A 27275-nucleotide genomic window follows, 5' to 3' on the forward strand; every position below is an offset into this window, starting at 1 on the left:
GAATTATCAGACTGATATTTATAGTTTTCAGGTAATTCACAGCGTTCAACAGTTACATTGTATCTGGATGATATTTTTTTGTTTCTTTCTCAGCGCTACTCATGAATAACTCCTGAGAAAGTGAATAGAGACTGGGTTGGAGACAGACCCAAGCAGGAAGAGGAGACAGAGGATGAATTGGCCCCTGCCTTTTTCCCAGCCCCTTGTTTCCACGGCAAATGTCACAGAGTGACCATGGGATCAGTTCACGGCCCAGCATGGGGACTCAATGTACCGTTATGTGTGACATGATACCAAACAATTCCCATCCGTAGCAACAACATAAGAATGTGGCTCAGCCTACCGTGCAACAAAAATGTATGAAATCGCATTAATAAAAACAAGATTTCGAGGTCTTTGTTAAAGTAAGGCCTTTTACAAAAATGTACCTCGATCAAAGGCTGTTTTACTCGGTATACTTGGTTTTAAGTGAATGACTTTCATGTATTTAATAATATAGTGCAAATTTAGGTAGAAGATTAATTACACTTTTTTTCTAAAATCTTTTATTGTTTAGCCTACTTCACAATAACTATAAAAGGATATTAAAGTGAAACTTTATTTTTATAAAAAACGTAATATGAAAACTACGGTACTGACTATTTTTTAAATAAACATTTCAAATGAAAGAAAAACAAAAACAAACAAATATTGAGGTACTTATATAAGTATTTTAATCATTTATAACAGTAATGCAAAAGAATCACAGACAGTCACATTCTACATGGTTTGATATTGAATGTTAATGTTCATGTTCACTTTTTGTTTGGCATGTGTTCAAAAAGCAAATAATAAACTGTCCTGTTAATGTTTAAAAATAAACCAATAAATAAATTGATTAGTAAGCAATTCTTTATTTTTCTTAAGGGCAGGGATGGGCAATGCTGGCACTTCCAGCCCAGGCCTTTAATCCAACTGTGTTCCTCGTTGTTTATGAGTCAATTCAAGCTCCATCCAGGTCTTAAAGCAGTTAATTATTCCATTATACCTGTTGACCCTCTCAGACCAAAGTTGCCAATCCATGCTTTGCTTTTTTTATTTCCAGAAATGATTTACCCAGTACTGAAAAACAAAATTGAATTTCCAGTGGGGAACTGCTTATTGCTAATTTAACAGCTGGGTAGGTCTGCAGTAAAAAAAAAAGACCAGGAGGATTGTCCAAGATCACGTAGGGAATCAGTGGCAAGTTAACACTGTTACCAGGCTGCAACTTGCCATGGCAGTTATTTATGCTGCAGCAAAGTGGATTTTCTGTCTTCTGGCAGCATATAGCTGTTTTTGTAAAGTTCCTTTACATGTGAGTTAATTGTTAATTCGCCAATTACACAGACCTGTCCTGTTCTCTTACCATGTTGGCTTCCCACGTTTCCATGTTAATTAAAGGAAGGTAGACTGAAGTAACATGTAGCATCTGTTTGTAATGATGGGCAACAACAAAAGCATTCCATCCAGTAACTCTAAACATAAATCTGTTTGATTCTCTAATTTTGAAAAACTGAGAATAACGTGAAAGCTTTTATTTGAACATAGACTTCATTTCTAAACGATTACATTACAGAGAGTTATGTAATGTACTGCCCATGTGGGGTTGTGGGGTTTAAACCCCCCCCCCCCCCCCCCCCAGTTATGGGGTTTCTATCCCAGGGGTGGCACTGCTTCTCTATTCCTTAAATAGCTAAAGGTCATAACTTCATATTTTTGCTGGGTCAAAAAAATTAGACTCAAGCTAACTGATGACCACCTGGGCCTTTTAAGAGTGAATGGGTGTGTGCCATAGAGGGTATAGTGGTAGAGTTTTTACAGTCTTTTTTATAACTAATTTCAGTATATAATTTCCTGTATGGCTCATATAAGTTTAATTTCTGAATCATTTGTTTGTTAAAAAGAGCAGCCGTAATATGTATAGAATTAATAACATTGAAATCTCAATCTATGCATTCCATTGTTTCACACTGTGTTTTTATCAATATGTAGTCTATCCATGTTGTTTATGTTTTAACATTTCAGCAAGATTATATATAGCAAGATTAGATTATAATTTACAATGGTTGAAGAATGGATTTTATTAGTATGGCAGGCAAGGAGGTTGAATGCTGCAGGTAATACACTCATGCAGTGTGAGCAACTTCATTTTTAAAGTCTTCAAACAAAGCAGTTGTTATATATTGTGCTCTCGACATTCTTATTAACTGATACAACATTGTATTGGTATATTGAAACGAGACCCTGGACTTGAATGGACTTTAATCCCAAAATGAAAGTAATTTAAAGTTTTAAAGAAGAACTGCATAATGAATATTGCAGGAACATGCTATAATGGTTTATAATGTAACGTAACCATTAAAAACTCTAAAACTGGTTCTTACCAGCAAAGTTCTAATAACTTACAAAGGACCCTTTATATATTTTGCTGGGTTAGAGCTCCACCATGTGGTTATGTGCTGTATTGCTCCAATAACTGTATTTGCATTCATTTGAACTACAATTGTAATTAAATGTAAGTTTAAATGATCAGCAAAAGTATTGCAACAGGTATAGGCTACAATTTGGTCATTGTATTTAGTTATACGTGCTTTTAATTTAATATCTTGTGTTGAGTGGCTCACTGGTGTGAGTCTTTGTGATTGGTTACCCAGAATGATTCACTTAGTACAACAATTAGTCAGTTTAATACTAATACTTTATTACAATTCAATGACAGTTTGCAGAATACAGAATAAGGTGATATTTACCTATATTCCAGAGACAGGCCTGCAGTATTTACTTAATTCTTCCTGCTCCAACAAAGAGCTCTAAATAATCCTGTTTTATACAGCACTTGATGTTTACATCTTTCATAACTGCTTCTTTGTTTCAACCAATAGTCCACATTGTTCTGTTTACATCATTGCCATTTTCTTTATCACTTAAGCTAACAAATTAATTCTGGTTCACTCCAGCATTAGACGAAACATTTTTATGAGGGAAGATGGCAAAGAAACACTGTTTAGCAACTCAAAACACTGCTTTCTGTCTGTTACGACTGGGAAAATGGGTATTGGAATAGTTTTGTGAAGGCAAAGACTGTCTAGCTTTGCAGAGCACTGTATTCTAACTGTTTTTACTGCGAAGATGGGTATTAAAGGTACACGTTGCATTTAACACCAGAATTCAACACCAGCATTCACTTGTGTGGAATATCAGCAATCTGCTAGATCAGTATTCTCAAACTGTGGGTTGTGACCCCCTGGGGGTAGGGGAAGGGATCGAGGGGGATTGTGTCACCATCACATTTTTTGTAAAGGATAAAAGAAAAGCGAGACCCAGAGCAGTGTAGAATAGGTACACTGGTCTAAATCAAGACCGAAACCTGTACCATATACGTCATCATCATCCATTAAGGAGGGTTTGGGGGAGTTGTTGGCAACATTGTGAGCAACATCCGAGTTAAACAAAAACAATACATATCCTTTTTCAAAATAATTACACTCCTTTGAAAAGCAATCTTCCCCATACAACACACTGTTCTGAATATAAGAGCAGCTTTTACTTCCCATGTATACCCAGCAGTGTGGAGTAGTGGTTAGGGCTCTGGACTCTTGACCGGAGGGTTGTGGGTTCAATCCCAGGTGGGGGACACTGCTGTTGTACCCTTGAGCAAGGTACTTTACCTAGATTGCTCCAGTAAAAAACCCAACTGTATAAATTGGTCATTGTATGTAAAATAATGTGATATCTGTATAATGTGAAATAATGTATAATGTGATATCTTGTAACAATTGTAAATCACCCTGGATAAGGGTGTCTGCTAAGAAATAAATAATAATAATAATAATAATCTTCCCAGTAAAAACAGATAGAAAGCAGTGTTTTGAGTAGCTAGACTGTTTGCCATCTTCACTCAAACAACGTTTTTAATACTTAAGAGAGAAAACAGTGATCTGAGTAGCTTGACAGTGTTTCTTTGACATCTTCCCACCTAAAACATGTTCCTAATACCCATCTTCCCAATAAAAAGAGATACAAAACAATGATCTAAGTGGCTAGATTGTTTTATGCCATCTATGTTTAGGTCTTATTTAAAGACACCTTTCTACTTTAAACTTGTTAAAACCATTACTTTGAATACTGAAAGTAGTGTTTTAAAATGCATAATTTCTATAAATAATCATTTGCTCACATGCAGTATTTTAAAAGCTGCCTTCCCTACAGATTATAAATAGCATTTGGGTTTTTCCACTATTTTTTCTTTGCACTGCCATCTAGAGGTTGGAGGATTAATTGCATCCAATCATCCCAATCACCCGTTTAGTATGACCTCATTTTGAAGTGCACTATAATAATGCCTGCATTAAAAATGAATGTGATACAAACTGTGTATACAGAAAGCATTTTCAAAAGACAGCTTAAGTACACAATAATAATGTCTGCGCTGAAAATGAATGCGATACAAACTATTTCCCTAAATCATTTTAAATAGACAGCGTAAGTACAATATAATAAAGCCTGCATTAAAAATGAATGATACAAACTGTGTTTTCCACCCTGTGTTATTTGAATTTAATGTATTTACTTACAGTACTTTTAAAATTACATTATAGAAAAAAACTGGGCCCTATTTAACAAAGTTATTGAAAGACTATTTTTAAATCTGAATCAAATTCAAATAATGATTGATAATCAAGTCATTGAGCCTGTAACACACATTTTGGAATGAGGAAATCGACACTTGATAATAATTAATTTAAAATCTTATTTGTCAGTTACAGGGGGACATTTATTAAAACTCAATTCTGCAGTAACCATCACAAAAAACAAAAAGTAAATGTATAATAATAATAATAATAATAATAATAATAATAATAATAATAATAATAATAATAAACCTGCATGAACAAATCAGAACTATTTTACAATTAAGTTTTTCTTCATTTTACCTTTTTTTCTGTATACGTTAATATGTTAATCTCTGTACTTTATAATTGCCGTAGGTAAACGATCACATACCATGTTTTTTAAATGAAAAGCCACATGATTCTTTCAAAAAGTGCACATATTAGATCTACATAAGAAATGGAAGTGCACAGCATGTGCGATTTAAGGAATTATTTCATTAGCTATAATCGCTTTATGTTAGCCATACAGCATTTCAGTTTATTGGCACCAAGCTGTAAAAACTGCTGTCTAAAAGAAACTGCTCAGAAAGCTTATGTAGCCTAATAATAAATTCCAGTAGTGACTTCCTGTCTACAAAGGAAACTAACATGGGTGGATGGTTCAGTGGAAAATGTGGATAGTTTTAAAACTAACAGAAAAGCTGAACCAGCTGTATCAGCCCCCAAAAAAAGAAAGAAAACAGCTTCCAGGAAAACAGTCACCAAATTAATGAACACATATTCAGTACTGTACTGTATATCGTTTTGTGAACTTATGGATTGATTTTATAAGATTGTTGGGATAATATCTAAGGCTTACAACCAATTATGAATTCTAATACATGTTTATAAATGCTCCATGGCCTATTCTAGTCATATTAGAATTTCTTCTCACACATTCTGTGTTGTGTCAGGCCTGCTAGCGGTGTCTCTAAGCACTGGAGACAACAGTCAAATATGATTAGGGGTAGCCACAGAAAACGTATAAACATTATGGGCCCGATTTTAAGGACATTTTAGGAAAAACACAAACCTAAGGTCAAAGTACTTTACGTTTGCGCCTGACTGTGCTGCCCCCTCATGTTGTGATTTTGAAGGAAGTTGGAGCTGGTGCTGGTGGAAGTCCGTTAGTCCTGGCCAATGAAGAAAAGCTGGGGAATCAGAAGCTGGCTAGCAAATCAGGAGCAACTGACATTTCCTTTAAGAAAACAATTGCCTTTGCTGTGAGCTTGTTGAACAAAAAGCTGCTCTTTACTGCTATAGAACTATTTGTTTGCAGTATTTACAAGAATTAACTTAAATCACATAATTTCCTATATTTAACCAATTTTCTTAATACATAAATGTTAACAAAACCATTTTAAAATGTCTACTTTCAGATATAATTTATAAGTATTGAAAATGATTATTGCAAATTAAACATTTAAAATCCATATGCGAATTAAATCTGGAAAAAAAATGCTTCAGTCTTTACATATTTTTTTCACACTTGGAATCAACATTTAGCTAACAGATCAATCTGAAATACATCTTTGTCATTAGCAATTCAATCTGGAAAAATAAATCTTTTTTCAATAAATAATTATTTTCCAAGCTAAATCTGAAGCTAACATGCAAATAAGTCCCCACCCATTTAAGTATTTGACGCAGGCAAAGGAAAATCCACTAGAAACTGTCCTCAGTGCATCAGATGACTCTAGGGCATTTGTCCTACCTTTCACTTCCCAATCTCTGCACCTCTCCAACATCAACCTGCCCTGACCTAACCCAACCCCATCCCCAACCCCAACCCCAACCCCAACCCCATCCCCATCCCCATCCCTAACCCTTTAGAATCATCTGATGCCCCGAGGACAGTTTCTAGTGGATATTTTTTTGCACTGCTTCCCTGCCTACTCTATGCGTAAAATGCCTACGTCAAATACTTAAAATACATCTTAAAAAAGGCTATTTTAAAGGACATTAACATTTTAACATAAAAGTAATTAAATCTAAAAAGAAGATAAAAAAACGAGAAAAAAAATATATTTTCTGTTGAAAAGGTCTAGGTCAAAGCTGTGCAGGAACAGTACTCTGGTAATTAATTCAGTCAAACTTTTGGCCACCCAGGAGGATAAAACTATAAACTTAGTTATTTTTTTTTTTTTAAAGATTTCAATCCTTTGTTAAAGGATGCTAAAAAGTCTTAATTTTTACACTGGAATTGCGACAAGTAGTTAAGTAACATCTTTATTTAAGTTGTTTATAAAGAACAAAAAAGAGCAACAACTGACTGCACAGTCAATGACAAACTGAACTCATGAATTTATATGAAAAAATACCACTTTACCAAAAAATCGAACACAACACTGAAGACAGTGTTTGTTTACCGAATGTAGTTTTTTTACTGCTGAACATTTTTATGAACATTTTTATACTTTGAAGTACTAGACTAGTCTAGTACAGTGGTTTTCAACCTGTGGTACGTGACAGGCTTGCAACTGGTACGCACTGGCAGTTATGATGATATGATTCCTCAACCACAATACTCACTTAATTGCACTATTGTAATGTATCAATCTGTTTGTGGGGAACCAAAGCAGCCACTCTGTGTTGTTTGTGGTGAACTCAAATAATCAGATTAAGCTGTCACATCTTCGGTGATAGTTAGAGAAAAAAAAAAAAACACGTTTGTAATGGGGTAGGTCTGTTTTACAATAGCCATTTAAGACTGCACATAGTTACTGGTACATCTGGTCGTCCCTGCTGGAAACACTGGTACTTGAGATGAAAAGGTTGAAAACCGCTGCGCTAGTAGACAAAAGTTATAAACCTGTTCGAAGTGTCTGACAGATACGAATGGGCCATGCTCAAGTTTGGGAAAGGAAAGCTGCCGTTGCTCTGGCCAGTTGTCTGAACTGTGAAGGCCTTCAAGGTTGGTTGTCCAGCCAGGACAGATAGATGGATGACGGCCATGCTCGCTTCATCATCATGAGCTCCAGGTAGCCTTTGCCGCCCAAGTTCAATAGCTTTAGTAAAATCTGCATACCGGTTACGGTACGAGACTGTGAGTCTTTCCAGTCTTTGTACAGTGAAGTAATCATATAGAATTGGTTTCCAACCTGTGGAATCGCATTTGACAAGAGACAAGTGCCGCACTTCAGAATTGTTGAGGAGGAGAGCCACGTTGCCGGGGGAAGTGTACCAGACCGTGATGCACTTCTCGTTGAGGACGCTGTCGCTGGTAGAACGGTGCAGCACGGAGAATGAGAAAGCATTGCAGTCGCATTCTCCAGGGTCAATGCGGCCACACACTGACAGGGACCTAATGCAGGTGCAGTTGTAAAGACTGAAGTCTGTCACGTAGGCCAGTTTGAACTCACTCAACAGCAGAGCGGGTATCGATATCCATATAAGACACAGCAGGACTGACTTGCTGATTTTAACAGTGGGTTGCATTCTGCTTTATGGTGTTCTTAAAAACTCTGTTCCAGGCAACCAGTCCACATATTGTCTAGAATTGTCTGTTTGTGATTTCACCAGGGTAACAGCTCAGCTAAAAAAACAATGTCTACATTTCAATCAGCGTTAATTCAACAGCATAACAAAGATGGAAGATCGTTTGACTACAATAACAGATTAAGTATGGAAGATGTTTAGATCAGTTAAAACCATCTACTTGTAGTTGCTCCAACCCAGCTTTTGTGTTAAATGGTTCCATATGTCCAACAGGATCCTTGGCATGAGAATACTGCTGATTCTTTACTTTAAGGATAGCCTGAAAATCATAAAAAAATAATGTTATTTTTTGCACATAATGAACATATTCATTGGCTGCCACTCGTTTTTTCTTCAGAGGACACCCTCTCACAAAAATGCTATTGTCACTTAGTTATGTGTTTTCATTGGTATATCATTGAAGTGGTATGCAACACCTGAGCAAGCAATGCTTCAGAAGACTGTCTATTTTGATAGAAGGTATAAAACAAGCTATTCATAACACAAGCTATATTTCACTGCAAACTCAAGATCAATGTATGCATTACTGCTTATAGATAGTATATGTTGTCCCCTGCTATGGATACTGTGCCTATAACACTTTACAGGTGAAATATTATGAAGTAATGAATTACCATGATATAAATCCACAGTTATAGAATCTGAAACAAAAACACATTGGAAATGTGAAAAAACGCCAAGTTATCAAAAGTGCCCAGCCATTTAAAGTGGAGATATCAAAAACACAAGCCAAGTTAGAAGAAACAATTGGGGCAACCTTGGCCAGCACAAAGCAAATAGGCACAACTGTAAAACCAATGGGGGGCAATGTTCCCCCAATGGTTTCTTGAAACTTGGCTTGTGTTTTTGATATCTCCACTTTAAACGGCTGGGCACTTTTGTTTTTTCACATTTCCAATGTGTTTTTGTTTCAGATATCACTTCTTTTTTCACTTATAACACACACATTACAGGAATAGCAAAATTGTTCAACCTATATTGAGGCAATGTATTGCCGTTTGGATAGGGTAAATGTAAATAGTAGCCTAGTCTGTTGAAAGGGTTAAGATGTGAATCTGTGTAGCGTAGAGGTTATGTAGTTGGAGTAAAAGTATGACTAGTCAGGGTTCAAATCCTGCCACATATATATACAGTATATAGTGAAAGATCTGTTTATTTGTTGGTAAGAGGACTCTTAAGACAGAAACATGCAGTTTAAGTGGGCACTTATTATATTTGTGACATAGCAAATGAAAATAAATAAAAGAAAACCTGACCACTTGGGCCCTATCTAACTTCTTGCAGGCCCTATGCTCAGCCACGGTTCAAATCCCACCTCAGCCACTGACTCATTGTGTGACCCTGAGCAAGTCACTTAACCTCCTTGTGCTCCGTCTTTCAGGTGAGACGTAATTGTAAGTGACTCTGCAGCTGATGCATAGTGCACACACCCAAGTCTCTGTAAGTCGCCTTGGATAAAGGCGTCTGCTAAATAAACAAATAATAATAATAATTAAACAGAAATTGTTTGAGTCCAGTCCAAGTTTTCCTGGTTGCCACCGGTCCACCCTTCTGAGATCTCCAGGTACAGGTCCACTCAAGGTAAGTATCGTGATCACCAGTAATTTTGTAATCCACAAGTGTCTGTGTAGTAACAGTAGTTTTGCTCCTTTCAGAAATCCAGGAAAGTCTCTCCAGGTTTTGGATCCTCTGGTCCGAACAGGAACAACAGGTAAGTTTAGGTTTAATTCTTGCTACACAGTCCTTTACTCAAATACTGTAAAACTTTAAATAAACGTCCCGGCGATTATGTACAATATTTGCCAGTAGCCCTGGCGACTATTTGAGACTTGACGCTTAATATTTAAGATCACTAACATCAGCAAATACTTCAGATGTAATCATGAAAAATCTGCCTGTACACAACCTTATAGAAACGACATAAATAAATTACAACATTCCAGCAACGTCATTAAAGGTTGTGTCAGTTTGTACTGTAATAATAATAAAAACAGTAAAATCCACTAGACACTTGGAGCTTTCTTTGTTTTGTATTTCAGGTACAAGCATTTCTTTTCTTTTAAGTAATATTAAGCACTGGTTCACATACAAAACCCAGGCATACTGGAACAATGACATATACGTTTACAAACAAAATAGACATATACAATGATCAAGAGACCATAGCTCTCTCGTGACCATTCGCCCTGTCAGTCCTCTCAATCACCCCTCCTTACAGACAGGCTGCCTTTTAAAGAGCTAGCCACGCCCACATTTTAACAGCCTTAATTAAACAATTTAGTACTGTTTCTTTTTATAACAAAATATATATCTTTAAATAGTTACATATATAAAACATCACATATAAAACCTTATTTAAGTTATGTGTTTTTTTTATACTGTGTACTCATGCAAACAGTATTTTTAACAATGCATAATAGTACCTACAAACATGCAAGTGTTTCATTTATTTTCTCGACGTTAAATATTTAGGGTTTTAATTATTACTGTTATTATGCAATATATCGTTATTGGTATAAAACACCGTGGCTAAACTGCACATGGAATTAAACTAACATGGCTTCACATTGCAACAATAAAAACACTACCTCAGAGTAAGTTAGATATAACATAGTACAACAACACGACTCATTGTAAAAAGTCAAGCCCAAGTGAGGGTGCTCCCTCACAGTCCGGGTCGGGTATTACTGCTGTGATTTTGTTCCTTATTTCAAACACACAGTCCATTATTGTAGAAAATATAGATGCTGGCATTACAGAAATATTTCAGTCCATTTAATCAGACACAAGATGCTTCGTCCCAGGAAAAGTTAAATAGGAAACACTTCTTAGATGTTGCCACCGCCAAAGAGAAAAGACGGCAACTCCCTGTCACAAAGACGGCCGGAGTGGGTGGCGTCAGACAGAGAGGTATGGTTTGGTGAAGCTGAGCGAATGCTTTCGCTCAGCATTTAATAAACAGAACAGAAAATAAAAGGTTGGAACAGACAAAACACAGGGCACGGCACTTGAGGCCAAAATAAATAGACAAACAAAACTAACTAAACAGTGCACAGACAGACGAACAAAACACGGTGAGCAGATTTAACTATTACTACTTTCCACAAATACCTCCGTCTCCAATCACGTTCTCCACTCACCGAACACCCAAACCCGACTGAATGCTACGTGTCTCTATATATACTGTTGTGCTGGGATTCAATTACTAATTAATTATTCACTTGAATCCCAGCACGTGAATTAATTCTGTGCAACCCCGTGCTTACATATTACATTTAACCAGCACGTGAAGTGATTTGTGCCCTCCTCGTGCCTAAATACAAATCTACACTTTTTAAATCACACGTGAAACACAGACCCGTTTATATCCCGTGTACCAATCTATACACCAACATTAACACACGCACGCAACATACAACACATAATATGCACACAGGGGCGGGGCACATTGCCACACTCCCGCTAAATAAAAGTCAATATCCCAAACGTGTCTCTCAATTATTCATACTTTATTCATTAAAACAAGGTAAAAACAGGTACGCTGACATGTTTCGACATGTTGTCTTCATCAGACCGTATTGAAAGCAGGACTCATTAGATCTATTAAATGCACCCGGTACTCATTGTCATTTAACACCATTATCCGATTACTAAAAATAGTAATCTAGCAATCAATGCATTCCATTCACATTCCAGATACTTAACAATCTGCTATATATTGTAGCGGCAGCGTATCTGGTCTGCAGCAGGAAGAAATGGAGACGGCACAGAATGTAGTTTAAAGCAGTGAAATCTGCTATTTTTATTGAAGCGTTGGAACAGCAGGCAAATGGACGCTCTCTTATTAAATGGTTTATCTCAGATAGACAGCTCCAGGACACACGGCTACATGAAAACCACAACACGACCCCTATTTAGGAGCTGCACGCAGGCAGCTCCTAAATAGTGATCTCCCCGGGCCCTGTTGGCTCACACACACAGGGGTACATTTACATACACACGGTCCAATCGCTCAGACCCTCGGTCCCGCGCAAACAGCTGGTTGGCAGAAACAAACACAAATCACAGTGCAGCCAACACAGACCCCATCTATATACAGCTGCACTGTGCACGTGACACCCCAGGCAGCACGCCAGCATTGCCTAGACACAAAGCGTGTTTCTACTCACAGACTCTCGCAGGGTGACACACACAAACAGGGGGCCAGATTTCAAAATTATTTTAAAAAATCCAAATTAACCAAAAAGTTGTGTCTTTTATAGTGTTTGGCTATTGCATATTCTTGATTTTGGTAATTGTTGCTTTTTGTTCAGAAACCCTTATTTTTAAGACTTTTAAGAATAAGGACGAATTTGGAGAATATTTCTTCAGATTTAATTTCAAATTGTGACTCTGTGCTACAGTTCCTTCTTACCTGTAATAATTGACCTTTCAGTATATTTCTTATCAGTGATGAGGATGTTGACTTTTTACCAGTAACAAATTCCGATCCGTTCGTTTATTGAATACAGTAGTTTGTAAGGTGTTGTTCTTACCTTTAGATATTTCTAAGTCTAAAAAATGTATTCTATCTAGATCAGATTCATATTTAAATTTTAAATGACTATTTGCGGAATTAATATAATCCACAAAATGATTAAGTTGAGTCTTTGATCCCGACCATATTAATAAGACATCATCAATGTACCTAAGCCATAGAGAGATACATGGTAAAAAGATGTTATCATTATTGTAGATTAATTTCTCCTATTATGCTCCCAATTATGCCCATTTGTATATGGGATTTCTCCCAAAATCCCATATACAAATGTGCATAATTGGGAGCAAATGCTGCACCATTTGCAGTACCCTTTATCTGGGAAAAATATTGACCTTCAAACACAAAATAATTGGAATTTAAGCACAAATCAAGTAAATCGATAATTAATTGAGAGGGTGGAATAACCTCAGCGGGTCTGGAATTTAAATAGAAGGTGACAGCATCAATGCCCCTGTATGTGGGATGTTGGTGTACAAACTAGTGACATCAAGTGACACAAGAATATTATCGGGGACCACCCTGATCTCATTAATACAGTTAAGAAACAAATGAAGGGAGTTTACAGACAAAGGGTTGTAAATAAAAGTCTATATACTGACATAGTGGTTCAATAACTGAACCTATATGTGCGACAATAGATCTTCATTGAATCAACAATAATGTTTAATAAGATTGTTAAGTATCTGGAATGTGAATTGAATGCATTGATTGCTAGATTACTATTTCTAGTAATCGGATAATGGTGTTAAATGACAATGAGTACCGGGTGCATTTCATAGATCTAATGAGTCCTGCTTTCAATACGCTCTGATGTCGAGTCGCGTCAGCATATCTGTTTTTACCTTGTTTCAATAAAGTATGAATAATTGAGAGGCACTGCCATCTTTTCTCTTTGGTGGTGGCACTGAAAAAGTGTGTATATATATATATATATATATATATATATATATATATATATATATATATATATATATATATAATTTTTTACATATATATACATATATGCACGTTAAAGTTATGTGTGCATATATATATATATATATATGTATGCAAAAGTATGTATGTTCAATGAAAGTGTCATTCATATCAACTAGATTTTTTTCACATTAAAAATGAGTTTGTTACACATGAATAAAATACTTTTTTTTTTTTTTTTTTTAAAGTTTGCAATATAAATCCTGTGTGGGAATCAAACCCAAGACATGCTTCTAATGCAGCTTGCAATACAGACGCCTAGCTTTCACGCCACTGTTTGTACTTCCATTGCACAACATTTGCAAGTAGCATGGCAGTAAAGTTACAGTTTTTAACAAGTAACGAGACAAACAAGATTTTGTAAATAATGATTATGTATTATCCTGATTGTATTGAAAGCTTTCATCTGATTTTGCAAACTATCATAATAAGCTTGATCTGTTCATTTAGTATATTGTAACATTTTCATGTTCAGGGTAGGGTTGCCACCTTTTCCACAGACCAAACCCGGACATATTTCTCAGTCAGCCTTGGTCTATCAAAACTGCAGTATACTGTAATACAGTTTAATACAAATAAGTTGGTTGGCAGGGATCGAAATTAACACCCACCTCCTGCCAAACGCGGGTTAATTTGGTCTGTGGCGGGTACATTTTACATACTTATACGCCACAGTGGCGGGTACGTTTTTGTACACGTCACACTTTAGCGGCTCTGTGCTAGTGGTGTGAATTTGCGACAGACCGCTCTACCTTTAAACAGAAGCTGTTGGCTAAAACAACAAGAAACTTGAACAAATTATGTCACCACAATAAGCACCACGACTTCTGCTTTTGATTGGTCTATTATTTAATATATGCTGTCATTCAAGTTTTTTTTTTTTAGCAAATCACATATGAAAGTGCTGTTGCTAAAACAACCAAACAAAACAGAGGAGGCGGTGCTTGTTCTGTAAAGTGATAGGGCTAGTTTTCCATACAGTCCGGCAGCATCTCTCTCGTTTTTTAAGAATTGAGGTTTATGATATTTACTTAATTAAATCTAAAAGGATTTTTATAAACAGCTTCTGTTAATAAGATAGTATAAATATTATCGTATGTCATTCTTTTTTAGATGTACATCGCTGTTAATGAGAACTTGTAAATGCTTACTGCTAAAAAAAAATGCTTACTGCTAAATTAGTTGAAGTAATGTTTACATGTTTGGTTTTTTTTCTGATTGAGTTACAATAGAGTCAAATATTATTTAAATATGTGTGGAAAATATTTTGCTGGATACCCGATCAAAAAAATAACTTAGTAAGTTTTCAGTTTGTGTGTGTGAAGGGCATAGCAGGCAGCTTGTCAGAGTGAGTGCTGAGGGAAAGTTGCACAGGTTCCAAACAAACCCCCTCAAAGACGTGTTGGGCTGCACTGCCTTTTTCTCTGTGATTACCTTTTACAAATAAAAATGCTACCACAGAACAACAAAAACAGTTCGGAAAAAGTAGAAAATGCTGAAAATGATTTTCGCTGATGAGAATAAGATAGCGTGGGAGTGCTGTCTATTTATGTCTTGAATTACTCATCTTGTTTATTTATTTTTTATTTTTAGAATGGTTAAAAAAATACACTTCACTGCAGGCTGTCTTCTATTTGCCAACCAAGATAGTGAGCCGGAAAGTTCCTCAGGGCAGTTTAGCTAGCGATACAGGAAGAGACAAGCTAGGAGAGAGGAAAATAAAAACACCAGCAAAAAAACTAACAAAAAAACTATATTGTATATAAGTGTAATCATATTTGTTCTACAGATCTACGAAATGAAGACATAAACAAACTCCAGGGTTTTCTTATATTGTTGCATTATGTTTGTATGGCTTACACGCATCTATTTACATATCTTTAAAGGTACAGTATTCTTAATCTTTATGGCCACACTTTCTGTTAGAACCTTTCCAATCTGTAATTCATTCTATTTTATAACAAAACAAATAAAAAATAAAGTTGTAAATTGTTGTAAATTGTTTTGAGTAACTGCAGAAAATAATTATCAGACTTGTGAATGAATATTAGGCTACTGACAAGCTCATACTGCCCAGACTGTAACGTCCCAATTTTTCAGTGTGTAGAACTTTTTGTGTTGAAAACAAAAAAAAAAAATGTAAGGCCAATTAATGACTCAAATGTGTCATTGTTAGATAAACTAGTAATTTTATTTATACTGAATGAAGTATGAATTATATTATAATAAGGGTTTCTACAACATTTAGTGTTTGGGCTGTACAGTGAAAACATTATATTTATTGAATGTATTGTATATAGTTAATTAAATGATACATTTATTTTTATTTATTTATTACTTTTAAATATGCATCTATGGTCTCCCTATATATTAATTTGAACAACTTGTATTGTTGAAATATTTATTGTTGTTGATGTTTTGTTTCTAATGTTTTGTGAATTAAAAAAAGATTAAATTAAAAACAATACATAGTATATAGTATATTACATAGTTTTCAAACACTATCCTCTCCTGAAGACATATAGTGCTTAACGTACTATATAAAATAATTTATTAGGAAATTATTTCACATTTACCTATATTGTAAGGATTTTTACCCAGTTTTCCAATCAAATAATAAAATGCATACCTTTATAACCAACCATTTCATGTGTGTGCTGATGCGCTAGGGAGACAAAATAAGCTGATCCCTGGAGCCAGCATTACACTTCAGCCATCAAGATCAGGCAGAAGGATATCTACATCATCATATGGAAGGAAACGAAAATGGATGGAGACACAGATGGATCACATTAGTTTACTGTAAAGTCTTAGTTGGTGCTTATCTTGGCGAGAGCCGAGTTCTAATCAGCATGAAGTTTTAACATCTACTCTCATGTAATGAAATCATTAAGATCTGGATCTACTCTCATGTAATGAAATCATTAAGATCTGGATATGTCCAGTGACTGCTGTAAATAGTGCAGCTGGCAACAAAGGAAAGACCTTGTGACAGCCTGGAGAGACAGCTGACAGGAGGAAAGAGACCCCATTGGGGCTGGCAAGGGTTAGCTACCCTTGTCGGCAGTATCCAGCTCTGTTTTTACAGGATGCTGGAGACACCCACCCAAGGCTTCTAAGAAATTAAAGAGATAAATACCCCTAGAGTCTGCGAGAGCGGGGGCGGAAGATGACTCAACGTTGGACAACACGATTAACGACTTAGAAACCGAAACGGATATGAGTATGGAGAGTACTTCACAAAAGACTAGTTCAAGATCTGCAGTTAGCAAAGACATGGAACTCCAGGTTGTGTCTGCGGCTGGAGCAAGGCAACAACGGTCAGGGGTTTGAAGATTCATCAAGGGAAAATGAAATGCTTGAGGGAGAAGGGACAAGGGCCTCGCATTGATCAGTACTTCTTACGAAGTTAGTCAAGTCAGTCGAATGAAATCTAGCGAAAGGAAGCAAACCACAGTTTGCAGGATATCAGCACCCCTGTCATAGACGTGAGGAGGACTTGCATGAACACAGTTAGTGATGAACCTAATGATCCTTGTGAACCCGGTCAGACAAAAAGAGAGAAAAGAACCTCAACGGGCACAAGCCTGGAGTTAAATGGCCAAGAGTTTGTGAGAAAACTGCATGGGACACAGTAAACACAGATCTCTGCTTTGCATTGGAAAGGTTAAGTGGAACAGTTGAAAAGAAGCTAGATAAATTTGGGGACATCATCTACGCATATGGAAGCGAGAGGTTTGGAGTTGAAAAAAGGAAGGAAAAAGTACAAACTATTCCTGGAAAGTCTAGACGGCAGCAGGAGATTGAACGCTTAGTTAGAGAAAGGAGACAGCTGAGGAAGCAGTGGAGAAGAGCAGAACAAAGTCAGAAGGAGGGACTCAATCTGTTACAAAGGGTCATAAAAGATAAGCTTGCAACATGCGCAGAGCTGAGCACCTACGGAAACGCTACAAAAAGAAGAAGCGTGCGAGAGCTAACTCTTATAAAGACCCATTCAAATTTGTAAAGAAGTTATTCACCAGTGAGAAGAATGGCACACTAAAAGCATCTAAGTTTGAGCTGGAGAGATATTTGAAGGAAACACATACAGATTCAAAAAGGCAGGAGTCTATGTCAATTCCTTCAGACATCCCACCTATCAATCCACCAGAATACCAATCTGGCAACAAATTCAATCTGCTAAAAAGGAGAGGAAGGAGCTCCATGTGACATTCCTGGATTTGGCGAATGCATATGGTTCAGTGCCACGTGAACTTCTTTGGGCAGCATTTGATTTTTTCAGTGTACCGATGACAATAACAAATTTAGTGAAAGCCTACTTTGGAGATTTGCAATTTAGTTTTTCAACTTCATAATTCAGCACTACATGGCAATGCCTAGAAGTTGGAATAATGGCAGGATTCAAAATGGGTAGTGGGAGGAGAGCGCTTGGCTTCTGGAATGCGACTACCACCAATTCGAGCATACATGGATGACATGACAACCATGACTACAACAGTAGCAGCACTAATCGGTTATTGGGTAAATTAACCAATAACATTGAATGGGCACGATTGCAATTCAAGCCCACTGAGTCAAGGAGCATCTCTATAATTAAAGGTAAAGTAGTAGATAAAATGTTCTACATTAATAGCCTGCAAAGAAGGGAACATATTATCCTTTTGTACTTTATTGTACCATTTTTTTTTTTTTTTTTTTAGATATTCAAGGATATATAAAACCACTTACTAAATCATGTGGAATGTTGATGAAAGACAACATTGTATGGGAAAACAATGTGGCATTCAAAGTGTTAAGGCCGGTTTATATTCCAACGCATGGGTATCAATTGCTAAACAAATGCAATCAACTTGTGAGTATTTCAGGATTCAAGTGATTGCTAGTAAACTATAATGCAACCATGTTAAATAAAGTAAACTCTATTTGGTATTTAAGATTAATTTTGGTGAATTTACTATTTACTGGAATCAATTGTATCTTGAACTGACTTGTTTTAAAGCTTGAAAAAGCATTAGTAAGTTAATGCTTATTAGAAAATGATTGAGTGCAAACAGTCAATCAGCTTCCAGATCTAGCAGGCTTCTGTTTTGCATTGATGCCTGCTGGAATGTTGAAGTGCTTAACTGTGAATTAAATTTTAAATCAATCCGCTCACAAATACCGGCTTTTTCCCTTAACATTCTAATCTACAACTAATATGATAACATAAAAAGCTACCATACTTAAACATACTTTCTGATGCAGGTCTAGAGACAAGGGAAATCATGTCTGTGACAGGACACCGTAATGAAGGCTCAATTCGCAGCTACTGGACAGCAAAACAACAGGAAAGACATGAGTGGTCTCTGTTTCAGTTTTTTCCGCACCAGCCAATCCACTCCCTGCCAGCTTGAATGACGCCCCTCCTCCAACAACAAGTTTCGAGTCCAACTCTATACTACATGGACTATTCAACAATTGTACAGTTAATTTATCTGGCAATGTCTAGATAAATTATAATAAGAAAGAGTAAGACCTAAATAAATCAATATGTTAGCCAAATAATAATAATTTTAATAATAATAATGTTTGCTCTACATGTATGTCATTTTTCTATTCTAATTATGTTAGGGATTATTTTCCTCAGCGGAAGGTTACCTGGTGAAATATCAGAAGTTCAAGGTAAATATAGGTTTTAAAAATGTATTTAACGAGAAAATAAAGAAATAAATAGTTTTCTAATAGCGATATAGAGCCCTCTCGATGCGTGCTCTACCGTGTGATAGTTGACCTTGACTTTCATTAGCGCCCTCGCCTACGGCTCGGGACACATAACTCCAGTCGCGGTTATCTACCACACGGTGGAGCCCGCATCGACGGTCTCTATCACTCAAGCAGATCCTCAGTCAGAAAGTGTGACAATGTATATATTTTTTTTATAATTATTCAAATTATTTTTAATAATATAGGGTTGATGAACAGACCAGGCTAAATCTAGGAATGACAAACAAGCAATACTATTTATGCCATATTTTGCTGAGGTAGAAAGAAGGTATCTGCAAGAGAAAATAAAAGGTGCAAAGTTCCTGTCAGTGATGCCGGATGGTTCAACCGATAGCACTGTCATAGAAGAGGAGCAATACACAGAATATGTATGATTCTGCCAGAAAGGGCTGGTGACTGTGCAGTTTGTGCCCATGCAGTCTGTGGAGAGGACAGATGCACAACACATCTCAGAAGCTGTATCTTCACTCATGAGGCAGATTGTTTCAGACCCTGGTGAGACTGCTCATAAATGTTGCTTGTTTTTGCATTTTCTTATGTTGTCGTCGCCCCCCAGGAACGATGTTGGCTGGTAAAATGTCTGTGTGGCCGGTGGATTTTTCCATCCACTAGCCATGGTGGCTAGTGCATGGAAAAGTTAATTTCAAGCCCTGGGTTGGTGAATCCCAGTCCTTACATAAAATATGCCTTTACCGTTAACAGAATGCATTATGCTATATTTATTATTTTACTGAACTAATATGAAATCACAGAAACATCATCATTTATAACATATTTAAAAGCACAATAATTGCAAACAATATAAATCTACCTGTAATTTTAGGCAACTTGAAAACTGAACAGAAATCGTTATGCACGTACCTTACATATTGTTAATGCTGTGCTCCTTTTTGCACAGTATAGTCCTTTTAGTACAGTCTCCTTAGCTGTTTACTGTCACTCACTGATCCTGATTTTACTGGAAATCTACAGATTCTAGTTACTGATGCTTCATAGTACAAAAGTGTTTTTTTTTTGTTTGTTTTTTTATCCTTGTACAATGTTATGATATTCTTATACCAAATATGTCATATACATTGTTTTAATTGTGAGTCTATTTAACAAAAGTGTTTTGCTGTGGAAGAAAACGTTTTTGAATTAGCTGCCACGGTTGTTTTGACCGCCAGTATGTAGCCTGCTGGGGTCACATGACTGCAACCCCACACTTGGATTGTTTATTTGTGGATATGTTTGTTGTCCTCAGCATTATTCAAATGCTGGGGACAAAGTGGAATGTACAGATCAGTACTAAACAGTACATTTCTAATAAGATAGTGGAAATTGTTTAAGCAACTAATGTATGTCAAAGAAAATATTATAGGAAGGTTGGTGTTTCTTATGTGTTTCACTTAAAAACCGGACATTAGGGCATCCAGACTTGTTAATTCCTGCTACCCGGACACAGATGCTAATTCCCGGACTGTCCAGTCAAACCCGAACAGATGACATCCCTAACTCAGGGAGATGGTGTTGAATTCTCAAAATGCTCTGCAACCCCCGTAAACAACAACACGCATTCTACCCACTCATTCACTCACTCCCTGGTCCCATGCTAACGGCGTGACCTGTTCCATTGAACAAGAACTGTTGAATGTTTATTTTCATTTCATAATGTATTAAATGGCAGTGTTTATGATAGTGAAAAATAAAAAATAAAGATAAATAAAGAAATAAATGTCTATGTATTTATTGATGTATTCATTTACTTAAATATTTATATTAATGTATTTATTTATTTATGTTTTACTTTTACCAAATATATAGGTTATCCTTCAGCATAGCTAATTCTCAGAAATGAATGTTCCTTTTTGTCCAGTGGGGACCACAAATAGCGTTACACTCATCAACCAGTAATGAGAGAGGAAACCGTACTTCCTTGCGCCAACAGGGACCACAATGAGCGTTACACTGACAGGAAACCAAACATTTTCAGAGCTCAAGATCAGAATCTCAGAATGATGATGATGATGATGATGATGATGATGATGATGATGATGATGATGATATTGATGATGACTCTAAAATCTAAAAAATATAACTAAGCCCAGAGAATTCCAGAGAATTGGCTGTCTTCAACTTTCAAAATAGTGCTTCTCTCAACTAATTGTGTAGCACTGTCAATAACACAACATGCTTGCAAACTGAAGGTTATAGGTTCAAATCCCACATATACTAGACCTCTTTTTTATATTTATATAAAGAAAGATTTTTTGCAGGCAAGTGTTCCATTTTAAAACATAAATAAACCATTTAATATAAATGTCACAATAAGTGCATTCCCAGTACAGTTCCGTGTTGACAAAACAACTTAATTGTCATTAAAATCGGATGTCCTGTATATACATATGTATGGATTAAAACTCCCTGGGGTCTTCAAAATTATTTATTTACCTGCAATGTGTGTGACTAGTCAATTTTAAAATATCAATAAATCGCTTAATATAAAAGATACAGATGCCAAAATAAATGTGTTCCCTAGTATATTTCCATGTTGACAAAACAAGTTAATTGTCATTAAACTCTGATGTCCTGTAATATACATATGCGTGGATAAATGTGCCTGGGGTCTGCAAAAAAATTGAGAAAAAGGAGAAGGAGGAGGACATTTTTACCTTAATTTGGCAACTTATTTCTCTTATTGTATGACAGGTATTTACTTTTTTTCTACATTTCACCTAAGAGTTTTGGGAACTACAAATTATAAGTGAAATAGTGCTTTTGGACGATTTACTTTTGCTGCACCAATACCTTGAAAACACGTAAACTATCCGTGCTGTATAGAGAGTCACAGTTCTCGCGCTTCGCTGATAACTTGGCGCGAGGAACTACCGTACCTCTCAATAGCATCTTGTACAAAATTGCTAAAGTTGCATAAACACTGGACAACTGATTCCAAAAATAAATCTTTCCAGTGTCAGTACTGTAAAAAAAAGGGCATGTCACAAATGTCAATGCAGAATTTTATCAAATTCAGCATATCACCAAGATCAGCTATAAAGATAAACCATAGTAAATCTGCACAGTAATTTTGCAGTTTTGTATACTTTATCATTATTATGCCATGTACTGTATTTACTATGTTTTACCATTACCGTAGCGTACCATGTTTTTAAACAGTTATCTGTTCTGCTTCACTGTGCTTTCCCTACAACTAGGATTCGTAAACTTTCTTCACAAAGCCACCTACCTTGCAATCAACCCCTCTTATATAATGGTACATGGCTTTGGGAATGAAGATTATGGACATATGATAGAGGTGACGTCAATGTAGTTCCATTCAAAATAGCCCAAAGCACCTAACAGCAGAATCATATAAATGCATTGATCTCCCAGCCTGTCTGGTGTCTGGGTTGTTTGGGAGAGAATATCTCTGTATGTGCTGCACTGGAACCACAGCTTTACTGCACTTTGCTGTTTGTTTACTATGATCTAGCGCAATAAACTTTTATAATGGTACATTTACAGTAAGTGTTAAGAACATCTTGGAACAAATGCGCAAGACAGTTTCATTTAGGATAAATTAAATATTTATTTCAAAATCTTATCTGTAGCCATGAGATTGCTTTTCTGTTTCAAGCCGTTGGGACTTCAGGGTGAGGCAGCTATGAAGCAGGAACTTTCTGATGATGTTCTTTCCCAGATGTTATGTAATGCATTGAGTGACTGCCACATCTCAATTGAGCTGCTATACCCTTATATTTTCAAGTACTGGTAACTACTAAAGACATACTTTATACTTTATGATGTTTCTTTTTATGTTTTTATTATCCAATTATGTTTCCTAATGGATTTGTATTACTGTTTCTACATTCAGGAATTGTCAACAGTCATTATTTTTAGTCAGTATGTAGGCCAAAGTCATAAAAAAAGTAAGTTGTCCCTGCCACCAGGTGGCGCTCCAACTGCATTTTCAAGTACAAAAGCTTGTTGAAACTGACTTGCGCTACAGGGAACTTCAAAAATATTTTTTACATCCTAACATAAGAAAACTGATGAACAGAACAAATACTCCAGAATTGTTGAGTTATTAGATGAATACATAGAAGAAGGCACTTACACAAAAATAGGGTAGCAAATTAGTAAATTATCCTTATACATTAACCTTACATAGTAAAAAAAAATATCAATTTTGTGACATGAAATTGTGAAATTACTGAAATTAGTAAAGCATTATATTGCATTGAACAGAGATTCAGGCAACTAGAGAATTGCAGAATGGTGGAATATAGTAGATACTCCACAAGCATTCAACGGGTACAGTGGATGAAGCATCAGGTGAGTACCCATTAATAGCCTGGGTCCACATTATGAAATGCAAACAATTATTAATTTAATTTCCTCACTTAGTTGCTGCTTCCATCCCTGCCCTAAAACTCAGCTCCTGAAATGGCACCATCAATCTGGCTCCTCCTCTCTAGCTGTAGCCCAAGCCCTGTTTCCAAATGAACCCCTTAACACAGAAGGAGACACACCCTTAGTCCTTGTAGACCTGAGCCAGGGGGCAAACCATAACTAGCCCAACTGGTGGTGAAGTCAGTCTGCATGGCTCTGTCAACCCTTCACCCTTTGGAGACACTACATTAACATGCATGAGGATGGCTAAATAACACACCAAATGGCTGTCCGAGGACTCAACTGTCTGTCTGTCTGTCTGTTTGAAACACAATCAGGGACTGTCTGCACTGCACAGATTGTAAATGAGCAGAGCCATTTTTAAATTAAATTACCTGTTTTAAAAAAACAATCAAATGACAAGCAAAACTGAAGCAAAATTGACTGATCTATAACAACCTTCGTAGGATCTTGTTTATAACTTCTGTTGATGTGTATTTCAATTCAAAGCCCACACTTATGTTTCATGCCTGTGTTATCTAGCAATGTTTAATAAAATATTAGTGACTGTCATTAGAGCTGTTTTGAGCTGTTTTGCCTTGGTAAAACAAAGTTAATCTTTAGGAATGTATCCTAAATCCGTGGTGAGAACTAGCTACAGTTACTCTACTTTTACACAAACCTACAGTATAACTATACATGATACCACTCCTGACACATTACAGTGTTATGTACAGTACAGGACATCAACTGCTGGACATCTTGGCTGAGCTTGATTCTAAACTCTTGCTTGTTAACATCTTTTTTTTTTTTTCTCCTAACAAAACAAATGAAGTTCTAAAATAGAATGTATGCAACAATTTAGCAAGACTATGTAAATATGTAAGAACTGGCAAATGTTCCTATCAGCTTGTGCAGCGCAGTGGGTATTCCTCTTTTTAATGCATTTTACTAGCAATTGTTTGCAAATGTAGTTTGTTCAGGGTTTTCTGAACACATTGAAACAAACAACAAGTGCAAGTGACGTTACAATATTTGATACAGCCTAAGGCCTGACAATAAAGTTGTTTTACAGTTATTCTGTGACTGTACGATGTCAGTTTAGTTGTTTAAAATATGAAAATGCTGCCGTGCTGGGTTTTTTGTGTTTGGTGGCCCCACGTTTTCAGGACATCTTTTTTTTTTTTTAATTAAAGAAATGTCACATGTCGATGTCCAACTGTTCTTGTACAAATGTTTTATTTTAAGTATTTTGAAGGTCTTTTTTGCAATTATTCATAATGTTTCATTCATATATATTTCTGGATACTGGATTATTTGTAAAATATTGTTTTATAGTGTGTAATAAACTCTTTGCAAAGTTTTTTTTTTTTTTTTTTTTTTTTTTTTTTACTTAACTATACCGTTTACACGAGAGGCTGCACTAACCCTAGGCTGTAGATTTGCAAATCTAAATTAATTTAAGCATTATATCTTGACTAAGTTATCCTGTGGAGAAGATGCTGAACAATTCTACTCTCATATCACCTCTGCCAACGCCTATAAAGGACAGCAACACTATGTTTTTTTTTTTAAGAATGCCAAGTATGTTTTGTGTTAGGAACCAGAGAATACTTTTTTCTTTTTTTTTTCTTGCTGTTTATAGTTGGTATGTGATACTTATGACACTGATTGTTAACTACATTCAAAAATAACATTCAAATCTCACGTGTTAACTGTGACATAATTCGTTTAACATTAGTACCTTACTATTTGCTTGAAATAAGACACTGCATTGCGCTGTTAAATTGCATGACCGTCTAAATTACAAAGATAAACTATTGTATATCTCAAGGAAGAGCTTATTTTGCTGAAAAATACCAGAGGAGACTCAATTCACACTTCTGCACGTCTGACTGTCTGCAACAGTCTAAAAAAAAAACTAGTAGGAAATGACTGGCGTAGACAGTGACTTTAGACAAGAGACCAGCTTCCTTATTAAACAAACTGTTCTACCGACTGAAAAGGCACACGTGGCAGCAAGAAAAGTGTCCCGTAAATTATTTATAATTCACGCCTTCACTCAGTAACATTTCCCTTTTATAAAGTTGAAATACAATGTAATTATAAGGTTATAATAAACGTACATAAGCACACTTCTCAGAGCACATTAAAACGTTTAGTTAAACCTCCCTCTTGTCGGTTCTTGTACTAAAGTATATATATATATATATATATATATATATATATATATATATATATATATATATATATATATATATATAAGTAAAAGATGCATTTGTCTATTGCTACACTTACCAGAGTTTGCCGTCAGCACATCTGCAGTATAGGTGTGGCACATCGACGATTTGGGTATTTGAAGTTCGACAGACCTTATTCATTACTCACTGGAGTTTAAAAATAAAATGAACTACCGGCCCCATAGCGCTGTGCAGCGCTTGCTCGTGGAGATGTATTTAAAAAATGTGATCAAATTGCGCGATGAAGTATGGGACTTGTAGTTTTTTTTTTTTTTTTTTTTTTAATTGTTAAAAATACAAAAATCCAATCAGTCTGCAGCATGAAACGTATCAGAATAATTATTAACGTTTTTCCACTTGTAGTACAGTTATTTATGTGTCACCCTGTTGCCCATAGCCTGCCTAGGCAATACAGCTCCCAACTTTTAATATATACTCTACAGCTGAATTTGTATGCAATAGCTAAAAGAGCTATTTTGTCAGACTTAGAGGACTCAGAGTAGGTGCTTGTTTGGAAGGTGCTCTCATATCAGCTCCCATATATTACACATTTTTCATGAGGAACAAGAAGTTTATGTGCCATTCTGGACAACAGACTTTGCTGCAGACTTCCCCCAAGAAAACTGTAAAGCACTAATTTAGGAATGGTTACATATCCAGATCAATTTAAAAGAAGATTTGAATCAGTGCTGTCCTGGCTATCCTTGGAGGCCCTAATACATCATATTGACAATGTTATGGCAAGTGTTTCCATGCATTTGTCCTACACTTGCATATTTTACCTTGAACACTTTTTATAAATCATTTTAAAGCACATGATCAAGTAATAAATAACTAAATATAAGGCTGACATACATTACACAATGGTTTACAACAGGTGACTCATTATTATGAGTAAGAGCCTGAGCATTTCTAAAGATAGGGGGCCAAGGCCAGTGTGTACTATCACCACTAGAAAATGTTTGCTAATTTTTGGCATGTTGATACATAAGTGCCACACTGCCACACAGAGGACATTAAAAAACCAAAAAAATGTAGGCAGCTTTATTTTTTCAGGTGGAAAGAAAAATGTTTAGCTTCTAACAGTTATTCTCACCTCAATTTAATCAGTACAAATCTGTCCTCTAAAACTGAGTCATACCTACAGCAACCTGCTCAAAGAAGGTTACATTTGTGTGGCTGCCTGCTGAAGAAAAATATATTCATATAGAGAGA

General features: G+C 36.0%; 1 protein-coding gene across 1 annotated transcript; it reads right to left on the reverse strand.

Moving 5' to 3' along the window:
* Positions 1 to 6494: 6494 nt before the first annotated feature.
* On the reverse strand, positions 6495 to 26229 carry si:ch73-52p7.1 (uncharacterized protein LOC100321084 homolog). Its single transcript, XM_034017115.3, has 2 exons — positions 26119 to 26229; positions 6495 to 8430 (listed from the first exon to the last, which is right to left on the reverse strand). The coding sequence occupies exon 2, from the start codon at positions 8109 to 8111 to the stop codon at positions 7464 to 7466; it is 648 nt and encodes a 215-aa protein (XP_033873006.2). The 5' UTR covers positions 8112 to 8430; positions 26119 to 26229; the 3' UTR covers positions 6495 to 7463.
* Between the last annotated feature and the right edge of the window lie 1046 nt (positions 26230 to 27275).

Source organism: Acipenser ruthenus, chromosome 6, assembly GCF_902713425.1.
Source record: "Acipenser ruthenus chromosome 6, fAciRut3.2 maternal haplotype, whole genome shotgun sequence".
Classification (NCBI taxonomy): domain Eukaryota; kingdom Metazoa; phylum Chordata; class Actinopteri; order Acipenseriformes; family Acipenseridae; genus Acipenser; species Acipenser ruthenus.